The following is a 15,718-nucleotide window of genomic DNA, read 5'->3' as shown; positions in this document are numbered from 1 at the left end:
TTTGACTCTTTTACAACAACGAACACAAATCAACACAAACGTGCTGATGCGAACAGCTTAATGCAACCTTTAACATTGAAAACGCCATAGACATGCTAACGCATTAGCATCGGTCCCATTTTTAAGTTATAAAATACATCTATCAACGGTTTCAGAAGACCATAACAGGTCGGTTTAACATAAAAATAAAAATATTACTCACAGACATATGCTCTTCAGGGTTTTAGCAGGAAAAAAATTAGGATAATGCGAAATAAAATCCACGAATCGTAGATCGAAGCACTGCTTCGACCTGCGAATCACTGCTTCGATTGGTTCAAGGTTCAAAGCAAAGCCGCGCTGCAGAAAAGTTGATTACAGACCCACTGCAGGTCTGTAATCAATTTAGAGAAATTATCATTTTCCTGACAAACACCATCCAAGTGCGCAACTGCAAAAAAGCCTACCGGACGTGCTACATGACAAATCGGCCTGACTTTGTTGCAGTCACTAGTAATCAGTTGTGTCTCTGGGTGAAAACACGACTTTTTTCGTTTGTGTGTGTGTGTTTTGTGTGTGTGTGTGTGTGTGTGTCTGTGTGTAACGAGTAACGGCATGGCGCATAGAAAATGTATCAGAGTAGAAGTATGCAATTAAGGTTGGAAATGTAGTGAAGTAAAAGTGAAAGTAAGCTGAATTATACAACTCAAGTAAAGTACAAAGTCTCCCAAAATGTACTTATGTACAGTAGTGAAGTATTTTTACTTTGTTACTATACAACACTGTAAAACACAGCACTTTTGACTGATAACAGGACAGTGTGCTCTCTCTCCTGTGGCTTTTGGTTAAGAGTTTTTGTCCTCATAGAAGTGTTGCTGTGTGAAAGCAAACAGAACAAAGTTAAAAATACAACACTGTAGCATTTTGGACACTTGTCCAAACTGAATAAACAAATGCTAGGGCCGTATCTCTCATCCAGCACAAAGCAGCACACAGCGCAGTGTGAATGTTGTTGCTCGTTTCCAGCTGATGCAGTTTCCATTTTCACAGTGTTCATGTTCTTTATGTTGTCAGAGCACTTGTGCCATAGATCACCCAAACCCTAATCTAAGCAGGTTCATGATGTGCATACACTCTGCTTTTACACACAGGGATGTGCATTAGTCTATCATACTACAACAAAATTGAAGTGAAAATAAAAAATAACAATTAAATGGACTGTGTTTATATACGCAGGCTTCCATTTGAATTCAAAGCTCAAAGCACTTTACCACGATGCCTTACAGTCACACACCAATGCCAGTGTGCCACCATGCAGGGTGCTCAACTGCCCACCTGCCTACTGGGTTAGGCAGGTGGGGAGCATGAAGACAGAACTGGCCATAGAATTCAGGGACAGCAGGGTGGTGGTGCTATCTGTGCCTGGTGGTATATGGAGGAGATTGAGTCGTCAGAAGAAGGAGGTCGAGGAGATGTTGCAGAAGCACTCAAATGCTTCACCTCAGGCAGCTGTGGTGGATGACTGCCACTCCTGCTTGTGCACTGTGACACTTTGCAAGCAGAATCAATTACTTGCCAGAAACCCTCTCACATCAGTTAAATAAAATTCCACCAGCTGCAAGGACAGATGGCATTATGACTGATTGATTTATTTGATAATATGCATAAAACACGTCCATGACACATTAAATAACTAAATACAGCCTGTTCTGATCCTACAGTCAACTTTGGGCTCAGAATATGCCTCATGAATTGAAAAGTGGAGTTACAGACATCCAAAATTCACTTGCTTTCTATGGTTGATGTCCCACAGATTTTCAAGCTAGGGCTCGAGGTGTGAAGGTGTCCTTTGTCAACTCCATTTCAGCCAGTATTCAGAGATGACAGTCAGGCTATTCAGTTCAACGTTTCCCCTGTACTACATTACCAGGAAACCTAGGAGAAGAACATGGGAGTGTAAACAGTTTTTACCCAGTTGGCCCAGCCTCGTCTTTAGAGTATATTATCTGGAAGGACAATACATTGTTTAAAAACTTATCTGGGCTTCTTGACATTAGCTATAAACATGGAGCTCCTCTACCTACTTTATTTTCTTGTGGTCCAAACATATCACCTGACCATAGCAACAAATTCAATGAGTAACTTTGTTTTCACATGTAACCAAGATGATTCGCTGTTGATAGTTGGGATGGCTGAATGTTAACCTCCCAAAAAGCCTCTGGAGAAGTAAGACCAGACCTTTAGAAGACCTCACTAATCCTCCCGGTTCTTATTGTAATATAGTGCCCCTTACAAACAACAAAATCGATTTGAATTTATTGAAAGTCACGCTGAAAACCAGGCCCGGGTCCCCAGAAACACAGCCCACACATGGACTCCATCTTCTGAGAGACCCCGAACATGGACGACAACTGGTTTTTATATAAGACAATGCAGGCAGTACAGTGGGTGGGTTTTAGTCCCACAATCCCAATATGGAAGCAAAACCCAACTCTTCTGTTGAGACTTTGAACCAGGTTCCAAGCACTTCTAAACAAAAGCAAATACTTGATAACTAATACAAAACAACAAAATAAGGAATTAACACTGATATTATCTAACAGTTTCCAGACAACACAACATCTGAATAGTCTTTGTCGTGCATCTTTCCTTCCTGATCCACAGTGGGGTTGCACAGCTTTTACGGCATGTTGTTTTAGACCTATGGATAATGATTTACTATCCTATAAAATCCACAAGTCCTCTTGACTCCCTGAGAGAAGGAGAGAGAGAAAATTAAGTGTGAATTGCTGCTCTGGCTCTTTCCTTTGATGAGCACTCTGTTCTTATTCATCTCCTCTAATCCCACTCAGGGGAGCAGAGAGCCTCCAGCCTCTCCATCCTCTCTCCCGGCCTCGTAAAAAAAAAAAAAATCTGTGACCACACAGCTTCCTGCTCTCTGACCTTCCCTTATGAACTCACCAGAGTCCTGCAGCCACTGGCCAAATGGCTTGATTGGTGAGCGCGCACATAGGAATGTCATATTTTGAAGGCTCACAAAATCATTTATGTTGATTTCAAGGGCTTGTTGTGTTGGGATAAGAAAGTCTGGAAGAAGCAGGGAGCTGGGAGTAAGATGAGAGTGAACGGAAAAAGACAGATGAGTAAGTGAGTAAGGAGGTGTTCTGACAGGGTTATTAGACGCCCCAGATGTCTTGCTGTGATTTGTGACAACATGATTTTCGCTATCCCTTTGGGAAACATTTAAACACACACGCAGGTCTTGTGGGGAGAGGTTAAGTGCTTATTTATTTGGAGAGCAGAGTAAATGGTTTCCCCTCCCCTCCCCCTCGCAAACCTTAAACTGTTAAGTGTCGTGAACTCTGACTCACAGAGGACTGTTACTGCGACTCTCCCGCACCAACGTCACAACCGGATAATCCATCGGAAAGAAGCAGGTTTCTTTGAAGTCCATTCCATGACACCTGTGTCTTGTGTCTTCAGGTATATCGGCGCGCTGGGGGCCCGTGTGATCTGTGACAACATCCCGGGTCTCGTAAACAGGCAACGGCAACTGTGCCAGCGCCATCCAGACATCATGCAAGCCATTGGCGAGGGCACCAAGGAGTGGATCAGAGAGTGCCAGCACCAGTTCAGGCACCATCGCTGGAACTGCAGCACGTTGGACCGCGACCACACAGTGTTCGGACGAGTTCTACTGCGCAGTAAGTCCTTGTGTCTGACTGCTGATTGTGTGGCCAAAAGAGCAGCATGTGAGTGTTATCTGGCACTGTTTCATTTTCCTCTCACTCCTCCTCATTCACACCTCTCCTCCTCATGTTAGCTGCCATTCGTCTTTATCGCTGCCTTGTCTCCCCACTCCTTTTCTGTTCTTCTCCCCATCTGAGCTTCTCAGGATGGCGTACTCTGGTGCTCTGTGTTTATAGTCGCTAATAGAGTGTTATAACGCCTTACGCCTCATCAATAAACACACAGTCTTCGAGACGTGGGTTCGTCATCACTTTGTTTTTCCACTCCCCGCCAGAGTTCTACGCTTTGTGCAGATTCATATACAAGCACAAAGGGGCACACGTTGTTCAGTCCATTTTATTCACCACTGTCAACATTCATAAAGCCCTTTATGAACAAGAATTGTGCATGGCTAAAACATGATTTTTTGATGAATAACAGCAAGATAGAGGCTTTCTAACCTGATCCACAATGAACAGCGGTGGTGTAGAGTTGGATAATTTACCAAAATGTGAAGGCAGTTAAGACAAAATACACACATTTAGTGCAGCTGCTGTGGCCACGAGCTGTTGTTCAGCTCAACTAAAGCCCCGGTCACATGGCACTAACGAAGCCCAAACAAAACATGAAATCTGGACTTACGTTGACTTTCAGAAGCATCGTTTAACCATCGTCCAGCTTTATTCCTGTAGCTGGTGCTTCGTCAGAATTTTCAAACTGTTGAAAAATGTGAACGAATCCCCGACGACAACCTCAATTTGTTACTTAACATTTGCGTACTTTCCGTAATGTCAGCTTTCCATTTGACTGTTGTCCATCTTCGTCCAACCTACCTCCCAAATCTGTTATCTTGCATGAATGTTGATGATATCTGAACAGATCAATAACTGAAGCTCCAATGAGCTGAACGTAACATCCTTGTATCACTGGTGACTCGTCCATGTGTGGGACGGAAAGGAACGTTGTCATACAGAAATAATAGCAGTAAGAACATTTTATCAACTATCTTAACTATTTACACATGTTCCAGCCGTTTGTGGCTGGCCTGCGTGTGCACACACTTTGTTGTTGTGAAGACAAACAAAATCTCTCACCTGTTATCAAGACAAACAAATCCCACCCCTGCAAATACTGCAGACATGAGGACAAGGCTGGCTCCACTCGCTCTGAAACCCGCTGTCAGTCACGTCATCTCGAATGTTTCATTTTGATTTTGTTTAAAGCGTTGAGGTCCACGTTCGCGTTGTTTTTCTTTTGTTAGTTTTGGTTTTGTTTCATTCCTTTTTGGGCTCTTGATTCGCAGGCTTTTTGGTGATGGGAAAGGTGCAGAATCATTCATCCATCTTTTCTTGAAAATTTGTGACAGTTTGATTATTCCTGTGTGCCGTGCGGCCATAAAATAGCACAGAAGAGATCGATATTCCTATGCATGATAGTTACAGGTTACTAGGGATACACTTGTAAGTAAAGGTCAGGTCAGGTTACATAGGTGTGGTAGCATGTACCATTGCCATGTGTCACCACTTCTACCATACCGTAAATCTGCCCTAGATACTGGACAGCAACTATGCAAGCAGACATCCGGGCCATCCCCACCTCTTGAAAGTAGCCATCTGTTTGTCGCTGGCAGATAAAATGTGGTCATGCTCTGACCCTTTTCCATTAACTGGGGTCTTCAACATTGCTACACTTGCATACTGTAACATGCACAGACCCACACACCTCATGATCAAACTGTCATACCTTCAAAAAATGACATTCTCTCACTATGCAAGTGACATTCCTCACTTGAATTTCCCTAAGCAAGTATTTGTTTGATGTCATGTCATTCCACTGGAACCCAAGAATTCTACGAGGACCCAGTACCAAACACATCCAGTCATCGAATTAGAGACCTGTTTATTTTCCAGGTCTCACAACCACACAGTAAGACAGGAAGCACCAGGAGGACCCGAAAGACTTGGGCCTTCATTCTCCTGCAAGGGTATCAGCATAGCCACAGACCTCATGACTCCTTAAGCTCATTCCATGTGTCTTGATCTGAAAGGCTGAGGACACAGAGACATGGACATCAGTGCTTACATATACTTACATTTATATCTTGTGTTAACATAAATGCGTTGTTATCGTGTTAACTTTTATACATGATTTGGCATATGTTTTACAACAGATGTCCTTCTTGACACACCTCCACATTATATGGAGAATGGGTGGGGGTGGCCTTGAGCTGAAAGCTGAAAACTGCAAACACTGCACTTAACTGCTTGACCACCACCTCTGTGTAACTTGGCATCAGCATATATTTTTTTAACACCACTAATTTTGCTTATTAATTTTAACACACCCACCTTCTGTGACCGATGGCTTAGATGTAGTTTGGAACATCAGGAAGCCAGGCAGCAGTGTGTGTATTGCAGCAGAAACAACCCACCAAAGAAATGTCAGATCAAGGCATGTTTTTTTTTTATTGATCTGTATCAGATTAATTAAAGTTGAGTCACCAAATAAGTGTTTGCACTTTGTCTGCTTCACAATAAGCCTGATGTCTGCTCTGCATTGGGTTGTTTTGTTTCATAAGCATGGAGTGGCCAAATAAAAAAAAACCCCACATGATTCAAATATGCACAGCATGTGTGATATTACCTTCTGCCCAGATAATCATGTAGTGATTTCCAAAAAAAAAAAAAATCAGGTTTCCCTCACTGTCGTCTAACTCCTGTTTAGACAGAATGAACAAGTGAGGAACTACAGAGAGGAACTGACAGCCCCCGTTAGAGTAAAAGTCCACTTTTGAAGACTCTGTAAAGACATCTTTTCCAAACAACAACAAAAAACAATAATAATATTAATAATAATTAGAATAATTAGAATTATTATATTTTTAACAATTGAAAAAAAATCAATCACTTTACTCCAATTGTCCTTATTTTCCTACTATAATTCTGGACTGTGGAATTGATGAGACACACATATACATACATACATACACACACACACACACACACACACACACACACACACACATATATATATGAGATGAGATATACTTTACTGATCTCACAATGGAGAAATTATGTTTATGCTCCAGTTACCTCAGACAGCAATTAGTCCACAATTATTACTTGTTTACCGTAATAATGGCACACATCAGAATTAAAGGCAGCACATACACATTTGACATTGTTTATGTGCACTAAGTTTGAAGAAGTCCGTTATCCGAATTGAGGCAAGTTGGGTGAAGGCCACGCAGCAACCCTGAGATGTGCTGCAATCGGCTTGGGGGGGAGTAACGGGGGCTGCAGCTAAAACTGCACCGCCTCAGCAGAAGGGGAAAGGAGTGACATGAGCAGACGCCGGAGTGGGGAGTGTTTGATGGGGGATGGGGGGGGGGGGGGGGGGGATAAAAAGTTAACTATGAAAAGTCATGCAATTTATGCAGTTAAATATTGCAAGCAATTGACAGCCCTGACTAACTGATAGATAGATAGATACTTTGGTCATGGTTGCCACAGCAGATCTGGTATCCATCAACATGTTGATTTGGCACAAATTATACACTTCATGACATAACTCAAGGTGTACATGGAGAAGAGTGGAATGATGTGGGTGGCCATAACCTGGGGATCTTCTGTGTAGGAGGCAAGGGAGCTAATCACTTGGTGCAAGGTGTTTGTCCATGCAGACGTAGTTGAGTGGTTGTCACTCTTCCAGTTGTCTTACATATGTGTGGGGGCTGACAATCAGGGGTGCTGAAAAGGGGAGAATGATTGACAGGGGCCCAGAGAGGCCCCTAATACAACTATAATACTGACCAAATAATATGCCCAGTAAGATTTCTTTTCATGGGGCCCAAAATCCCTGGCAGTGCCCCTTCTGACAATGCATGAAAAAATATCAGATATGGAGATAGAGACTGTGCATGCGTGTGTGTGTGTGTCTGTGTGTGTGTAGTGGAACAGAATAAACAGTAATGTTGATGTAAATATTTAGAGATATTCTCACTGTCAGGCAAACAGCACAGATCTGAATAATGACCAGCAACGATCCCTTCCTCTGAGTCAAGATAGTAAAAGAAAAAAACATCTATCGGTATATTTTGTGACTTTGTGTTATGTTTTGTTACTTTGAATTCTGACATTGAGCACTCCACACGGTTGCACAGGTATTAGATATTTTACTTCAGTATGTTTTTGTAGTATATTGTTATTTTCCAGTACATAGCTTAAAATGCAAAACATATGATTATGTCATAAAAAATAATGCATTATTCAAGTTTGTCCTTGCCTTCATGCTCAACAAAGCCAAGAAGCAAATGTGCTTTTGGTTATCATTTTTGTGACCTAACCTGATGCAAAACAAACCCACTAGTGACTCTCTAGAGCAGGGCTGGCCAATCATGCGTCATCTTTATAACTCCACATATTCATCTCATGTTCTCATTTCTATCACATCCAACTTTTCTCTGGCACTCCCCTCACTGCCCGTGACTTTGCCCCATCCATCTTTGGATGGGCACCATTCTCTCATAAGTGGTCTTATCTCTGTCGTATGAATCTAATTGTTCATCCTTGCTTTACTTTTTTGGTTGCACCAAACTCTCGATGCCTTTTGTAAGTTATTCCATCCAGCCTGCACTTTCAAGGCCCCTCTTGGAATATGGTTGGTCAGTCCTGATCTAGATACCACAAAGTTTATTACACCCTAATGCTGTGGTCTCCAGCCATGTCTTGTAAAGATCAGGGAAGGTGCAAGTTTTAACTACCACCAGCTGAATTGACTGATTAACACCACTTGGAGCAGAGGGTAGGAATTCATCAGTGAAATCACCTGTAGCTGTTTGTGATTTACAATGAATACCTGCACCCTCCAGGACCTTCAAGGCACATGGTTGGAAACCACTGCCCTAAAAAATATCAGTAATGTGACTTTAAAATAAATAAATAAATAAGTTAATAAAACCTACATAAAAAATGTGCACTGATGGCTAAACCAAAGAAGAGGTTTCATCAAATCTGCATGTACAGTAATAATATGCTTATTGCTGTATGAAGCAGAGTATTATATAGAGTTGACATTTTAGCAAAAGGTCTTCCATAATTGATAAAACAAAGAATTCATCATCTTGGGGTGAATGTGTCAAAAATTTCACCAGAATCTATATGTGCTTATTATACTCCCTACAAACAAATGTTTATGGATATATCAAAGAAGCACTCTGTCCACCTGCCCATCTGTCCATGAATCTTGTAAGCGCAACTCCGTCTAAACCATTTCAATCAAACTTTGCTCAGTGGTAATAATACAATAACATGCTTTTGGAGGGCGGTATGCATTTTCAGAGGCCTGATGTTCATGCCCAGTCACCCAAAATGACAGATATTCGCCCTCATCTAATTTGGGCGAATATCTGTCATGAACGGAGTGACTCAGAAAATGCATACCGCACGACAACAGCATGTTATTTGCATATTATCACTTTTTACTGAGATACACAACACATAACGTGTACATAAAAAGTTGGCTCACTTAACTTTTGTCGTGTCGGCTGGCGCGTGAGCTGCTCTCAAAATTCGGCAGTGTGTCCTCATCAAGCTGGCTGCTTTAGCTGCTGTTCATTGTCATACTATCCATGAGAAAATCATCCAGAATATCCATATTGGGACCAAAACACACTTCTCGCCTTTTCATCTTTTCCTCTGCGGACAGTTCTTGGGCTGCGCGCGTGCTATGATGTCATTTGTTTACGCACAGCGGCCGGGTATAGCCAGGTACCGTCGCCGTAAAAGTTGCAAGATTTATAACAATTCTGGTACAGTGTTGCCAAGAGGAGATAATTTTTGAAAACATATTTATAAAGGCACACTCTAAAAAATGAACCGCTGTCTCAATGAGAAAAAGTGATGTAACAATTTACATAGATTTTTTAAAGTTATTTTAATTTAACTAAAATTATTTCAACTTAACTATAAGTTGGGTGGCATTAACTCAGTTGAAAGTTGAAATATCTAAGTTGAAATGACTTAAAAAAAAATCTATGCAAATTGCTATATCAGTTTTTCTTGTTGAGACAGCAGTTCCTTTTTTAGAGTGCACCTTGACATGAATTTGATTCCTGCACTGCCACGCAGTTCATCATGACAATGTGTCCCACTTTGTCCCGTTTGATTCCCTGCTATATAAAATCAAGCCTGCGCCATATCATTTCGTAGTTCTGAGAGCCGATGACACATTTGCACATTTGCGGCTCTCAGAACCTGGCTGATGAAACCATTCTGTCATCACTCCCAGAATCACTACAGGTGGTCTCGCTACAGATTGTCTTGTGCTCATCGTGTGGTGGAGAACGTATTTGGAATTTTGTCTCAAAGGTAATTATTTATAATACATACATATATATATATATATATATATATACACACACACACACACATGCACACATAATATAAATATAAATATATATATATATATATATATATATATATATATATATATATATATATATTGTAATATATATTGTAATATATATTGTAATGGACAAACAGTTGCATGAGTTAGATAATGTATCTGTAAAGTTATGTTTATAATAGATGTAGCATCTTGTCATAATGTAATATCAGGTTCATATGACTTGTACACAATGACACGCAGTGACTTGTAATGTTTTTGAATAGGTTGCGCAATGCTCACAACTAGCTCACGCAAGTGGTGTAAAATTTATGCATGCCAGAAATTTTGAACATTTCAAAATTTTCTTTGTGCACTGGCATGCAGCCACGCACAATTCATACACAGTTTACGACAACTGTACTCATTGGCACGCAAGATTGCATGCCAGTGTGGGGATCAAATTTGTGCAAGTGTCAAGGTGCCTTTATATATATGTACAGAGGATGACCAGTTTGTTAATTCAGATGTTTCTTCACAAAAGATTTGTTATCACTGATATATAATACATGCAGAATTTAGTGTGGCAGGAGCAGGGCCTATGAGTCTATGAATTGATTACAGATGTCTTGTTTATGTATTGGTGGAGTTCTGTGTGTTTCTCTTAATTTTCCCCACACATTTATATGGGGTTGAAGTTTCTAATGAATCTTCTCCAAACAGTCCTGTCCTGCACCCCATCCATCCATCCATCCATCCATCCATCCATCCATCCATCCATCCATCCATCCATCCATCCATCCATCCATCCATCCATCCATCCATCCATCCATCCATCCATCCATCCATCCATCCATCCATCCACCTCCACTCCAGCCTTCTTCCTTCTTTCACTTGTCTCCCCTTATCGCTGTTACTGACATACTCACTGTTTGTTCTCACCGCATGTCTACTTTCCTGCACTTTCTCAAGTTTGTCTCCTGCTTTTGTTGTACTTCTGTTTCTCTCATTTCTCATTCTTTCTGTCTCTGAAAATCCACACATCCATCTCATAATTCTCACTTCTGCCACATCCAACTTATCACGCACTCCCTTAACTGCACAAGTCTGAGTCCATTATATCATTTCTGGTCTTATGACTGTTTTATAAACATAACCTTTAACCCATCGGACAAATAATTCTTCAGTCCTTCAACACGCCTGATACCCTCTTCCAGCTGAACCATATAGACTGCAGTCTGTGGATTATTTCTGAATAGTTCTTATTACATCTGCCAAGGATGTAATAAAATCATCTGAGTTTGTTTATTTATTTGTCTATCTGTCAGCAGGATTACGTCAAAACTGCTGCACGGATTTTGACAAATGTTTCACCACAGATAGATATTAGGCCATGGAAGACTCCATTTAGTTTTGGAGGTGATCTGGATACAGATCTGGATTCTGGATCAATATTTCGCTTTATATAAGCTTTTAAGGATTTCATCAAAACAACTTCGTGGATTCTCAGATTTGCACCACAGATATTAGGCCATGGAAGACTCCATTCAGTTTTGGAGGTGATCTGGATACAGATCTGGATTCTGGATCAATATTTCGCTTTATATAAGATTTTAAGGATTTCATCAAAACAACTTCGTGGATTCTCAGATTTGCACCACAGATATTAGGCCATGGAAGACTCCATTCAGTTTTGGAGGTGATCTGGATACAGATCTGGATTCTGGATCAATATTTCGCTTTATATAAGCTTTTAAGTATGAATTTTGGAGGTGATCCAGATGTGGATTTTAGATCAGGATTTTAATTTGTATGCTTCACTTTGTTGGATTTTGAGGATTACGTCAAAACTACTTAACAGATTTTCACTACATTTTCACCACACATTGGTGGTAGGCCTTGGAAGACTCCATTAAACTTTGGAAGTGATCTGGATCCGGATTCTGGATCAGAATTTCACTTTGGAGACTTTTAAGAATTAAGTCAAAGCTACTTCATGGATACAACATCACGATGTAAAACCAAGATCAGGAAGACACTATTTAGTTTCAGCTTGTGAATTAAATATCAGATTGAAACATCTTGATCAGTTGGACCATTCTGGATCAATATGCAATTATTGCATTGTGTTGTGGAATCCGAATCTAGGTAAAGTCCAGGTAATGATGTGAATCACATATCTTTTATTTTGAGCCCTTGTCAACCCTTGGCGGACGTCAGAAATCTCGGATTGCTCTTGTTCGTTTTATGTAACATCAGCTTAATCTCTTTCTAGCTTCACTATCCTGAACATCTCTCTTTTCACACTATTCCTATTCACATTGTTCCTCAATTCATTTGAGAGTTTCTACTGCTCTGAGTTTTTCCTCTCCATCTAACTGTCATACATTTCTGATTTCATTCAACCTGGTCCAGTGACTTTCCAATTGCCATACCTTTCAACGTCTCTCTTACTTTCTTCCTACAAACTGTTACTAGCCCTTCTACTATATTATGAGGGGCGAATGAGAAGTTCTGAACCTGATCCAGAAATTGTAGGCGTGATTCTCCATCTTTTGCATTCTGAGAAACCAGCATTGCTCAACATTCCACCAAATGAGTCAAAACTTCATAACTGGCACAGGTTTAACAGACATTTCCAGATCTGCCTGATCTATGCCAAGTATCATGCTGACCTACCCAAAGGACATCAACAAGCCTTGCTGAAGTGCAGTTCAGGAAAACCCAGCACCAAACTTGGCCATATATGCAAGGATGCCCATTATTTGCGCATTTGTGTTGGTCCGGGCATTCCCTCAGACCTCCTAGTTATGCTTCGCACCCTTGGCGCTCGCAGCCACGCACAGGTGTCCCATATTGGTACAGTAAATTCAAATGTTGGTGGGTATGGCTTACCACCAATATGTGAGTGCGTGAGTGAATGAATAATAATGCAACTTGTAAGCGCTTTGAGTATCTTACCCATAACAAGGTTTCCTATAAACACAAGTCATTATTATTATTATTATTGTTGTTGTTGTTAGTATGTAATCTGGCAGGTGATAAACTTAAACAAAAGCACCTGTCATGTTTTAGCATTTGGGACTTTACTTAATGTTATATAAAAACAGAAAAATCCTCGCAGTTTAGATTCATACTCTCACTGATAGACTTGACTTCCTGCTATTACATTATTTTTATTACATTATTTTTCTCTGGAATGTCACAAATATTGATCTTATTTTTATGCCAAATCCATTTTTGAGAATATATCAACATACAGTTTGATGTTGTAACTAAGCCCAAATCTTGTAAAATTTTAAATTTGATGGTATCTTCCACCTTTAATGTGTGGTGTGCAACTTTCTGTTGTCCTCTTGAAAATTCTGCATTGTCTGGTTTTATGTCTGTAGTACGCCATTAACATGCATTTGCAGCATTAGGATGGTGGAAAGAAATGAGCAGGGTTGAAATTCTGATATCTGTTATTACTCTTGCATTTTTATGTCATGCATCAAGTGACACAAATATTCATGTTTTTTTATATTGAAAAGCACCTAATGATTGACAAATGCTGTTGGCAAATTTCATGAAATTGCTTTCTGAGCCATTCATTTCATGCAGGCCTTCCAAAAACCAACTATAACTAATGTTATCCATGATTTTTTTAACCACACAATCACTGAATCATAGTATAAGGGACTGAAAAGACCAGAAAAGAACAGATGAGCAGACCAACAATAGATAATGTTGTCATGACATCACTGTGGCTCTGATTAATGGGGTATCACTGTGTCTGTATTTAAACAATTTATGTGAGCAGAGGAGAGCCCCGCTGCTAGGATTATTTCCATGATAATATTTAAACAGAGCTGTCCTGTACTCCAGATCGGGCCTGATATGCCCCGTCAGCTGCACAGTCACCCTCATGGTTCACACCCAGGGATCGTCATGGTATTATATCAATTCAGTTATTTATATAGCGCCAAATCACAATGAAGTCACCCCAAGGCTCTTTAGATGGGTAAGGTCAAACCTTACCACCCCCTTGAGCAAGCACATAGGCAATGGTGGTAATGAAAACCTCCCTCTGGCATAATATAAGTATTCATAAGCATGTTATATGTATGTACCACCTCCACATTTTTATGTGCTTGGATTTGATAACAACCACGTTGCTGTGGCTCCTCACACACTTACATTGCCTCAATTCGGATAACGAACTGTCTCAAAGTTTAGAGCACATAAACAATGTCAAATGTATATGTGTTGTCTTTAATTGTGATGTGTGCCATTATTACAGTAAACAAGTAATAATTGTGGATTAATTGCTGTATCTTGTCTGTGGCAGTTGGAGTGTATTGGAAACAAATTCCACCAACTTGTTGTGTGGTCATTAATAAATTAATCTTGAATCTTGATATATACTGGCAGTATGGTGATGAAAGGAGTTATTGCACTTGCTTCTATGAAGGTCCCCAGTTCAAGCCTATTTTCCATGTACATCTCCAGCTGCATAAGGAAGGGCATCTTGTGCCAAATCAATGTGCTGATCCAAACCGGATCCACTATGGCTGCTCCTGACCATAAATGGAAGAACCCAAGAAGAACTGGTTCAGGGTTTGATATGTGTAACTTCTTCTTGTGTATTTGGAAACAGGCTGTCATTATAATTTAAATTCAGCTTCAGCTCTATTCCATTTATTTATACAGCATCAATTGACAACATAATTTGCCTAAAGATACCATACACAGCTCAGGTCTTGACCATACTCACCCCATGAGCAAGCAGAGTGGCAACAGTGTAAGGAAAAGTTCCATAGTGATTTTTGGATTATTGGTAGAAACCCAAAGCAGAACTGACTTAATGGAGTGACCATCTATGGCCATTCAAACAAGGCAAAACAAAAACAAATATTTTCAGAGCATGCAGTGGCAGAAATACTACAGCTAAACAAGCATATATAGTCCAGTGTTTACATTGATATGATAGTTGAAATAGAAAAAAGTTGTTGATGAAAGTAATTATTGTCATTTACTTGGGCATTCTCTGGAGGTTAACATTACTTTTCATGCACTGACACTCTATATTGGCTCGTCAAAGGTGGATCAATAATGAAAGGTGGTCTGATAATGACATTATCCATCCATTGCATTGGTATGCTCTGGAACATAGTGCATTTTTTAAGACCATGGTATCTTTTCACTGATTTAGCATAGTACACAATGTGGTTGTACCCTGTTCAGCAGCACCTGCCGAGCCTCCTGACTGTTTGATTGAAACAAAGTTTGATTTTTCTTTCAGTAATGCTCCTGTATCTCTAGTTTGCTTGGCAATGTCACAGTAAGACGTCATTCTTCTTTGGTAACCTTTACTACACTCAACAAAAATATAAATGCAACACTTTTGGTTTTGCTCCCATTTTGTATGAGATGAACTCAAAGATCTAAAACTTTTTCCACATACACAATATCACCATTTCCCTCAAATATTGTTCACAAACCAGTCTAAATCTGTAATAGTGAGCACTTCTCCTTTGCTGAGATAATCCATCCCACCTCACAGGTGTGCCATATCAAGACGCTGATTAGACACCATGATTAGTGCACAGGTGTGCCTTAGACTGCCCACAATAAAAGGCCACTC

At 40.2% G+C, this 15,718-nt stretch overlaps 1 protein-coding gene across 1 annotated transcript in view; it reads left to right on the top strand.

The window, feature by feature from the left end:
- The window catches only part of LOC117512415 (protein Wnt-2b-A), a 35,416-nt gene that overhangs the window by 12,887 nt on the left and 6,811 nt on the right, over positions 1 to 15,718 (top strand). The window contains exon 2 of the mRNA XM_034172472.1: positions 3,463 to 3,683. Coding sequence (XP_034028363.1) covers positions 3,463 to 3,683 — 221 coding nt within the window. The remainder of the gene's footprint in view (positions 1 to 3,462; positions 3,684 to 15,718) is intronic.

Source organism: Thalassophryne amazonica, chromosome 6 (assembly GCF_902500255.1).
Source record: "Thalassophryne amazonica chromosome 6, fThaAma1.1, whole genome shotgun sequence".
NCBI lineage: Eukaryota > Metazoa > Chordata > Actinopteri > Batrachoidiformes > Batrachoididae > Thalassophryne > Thalassophryne amazonica.
Note: the sequence above shows the minus strand (reverse complement) of the source record. Positions and strands in the feature narration are given on the sequence as shown.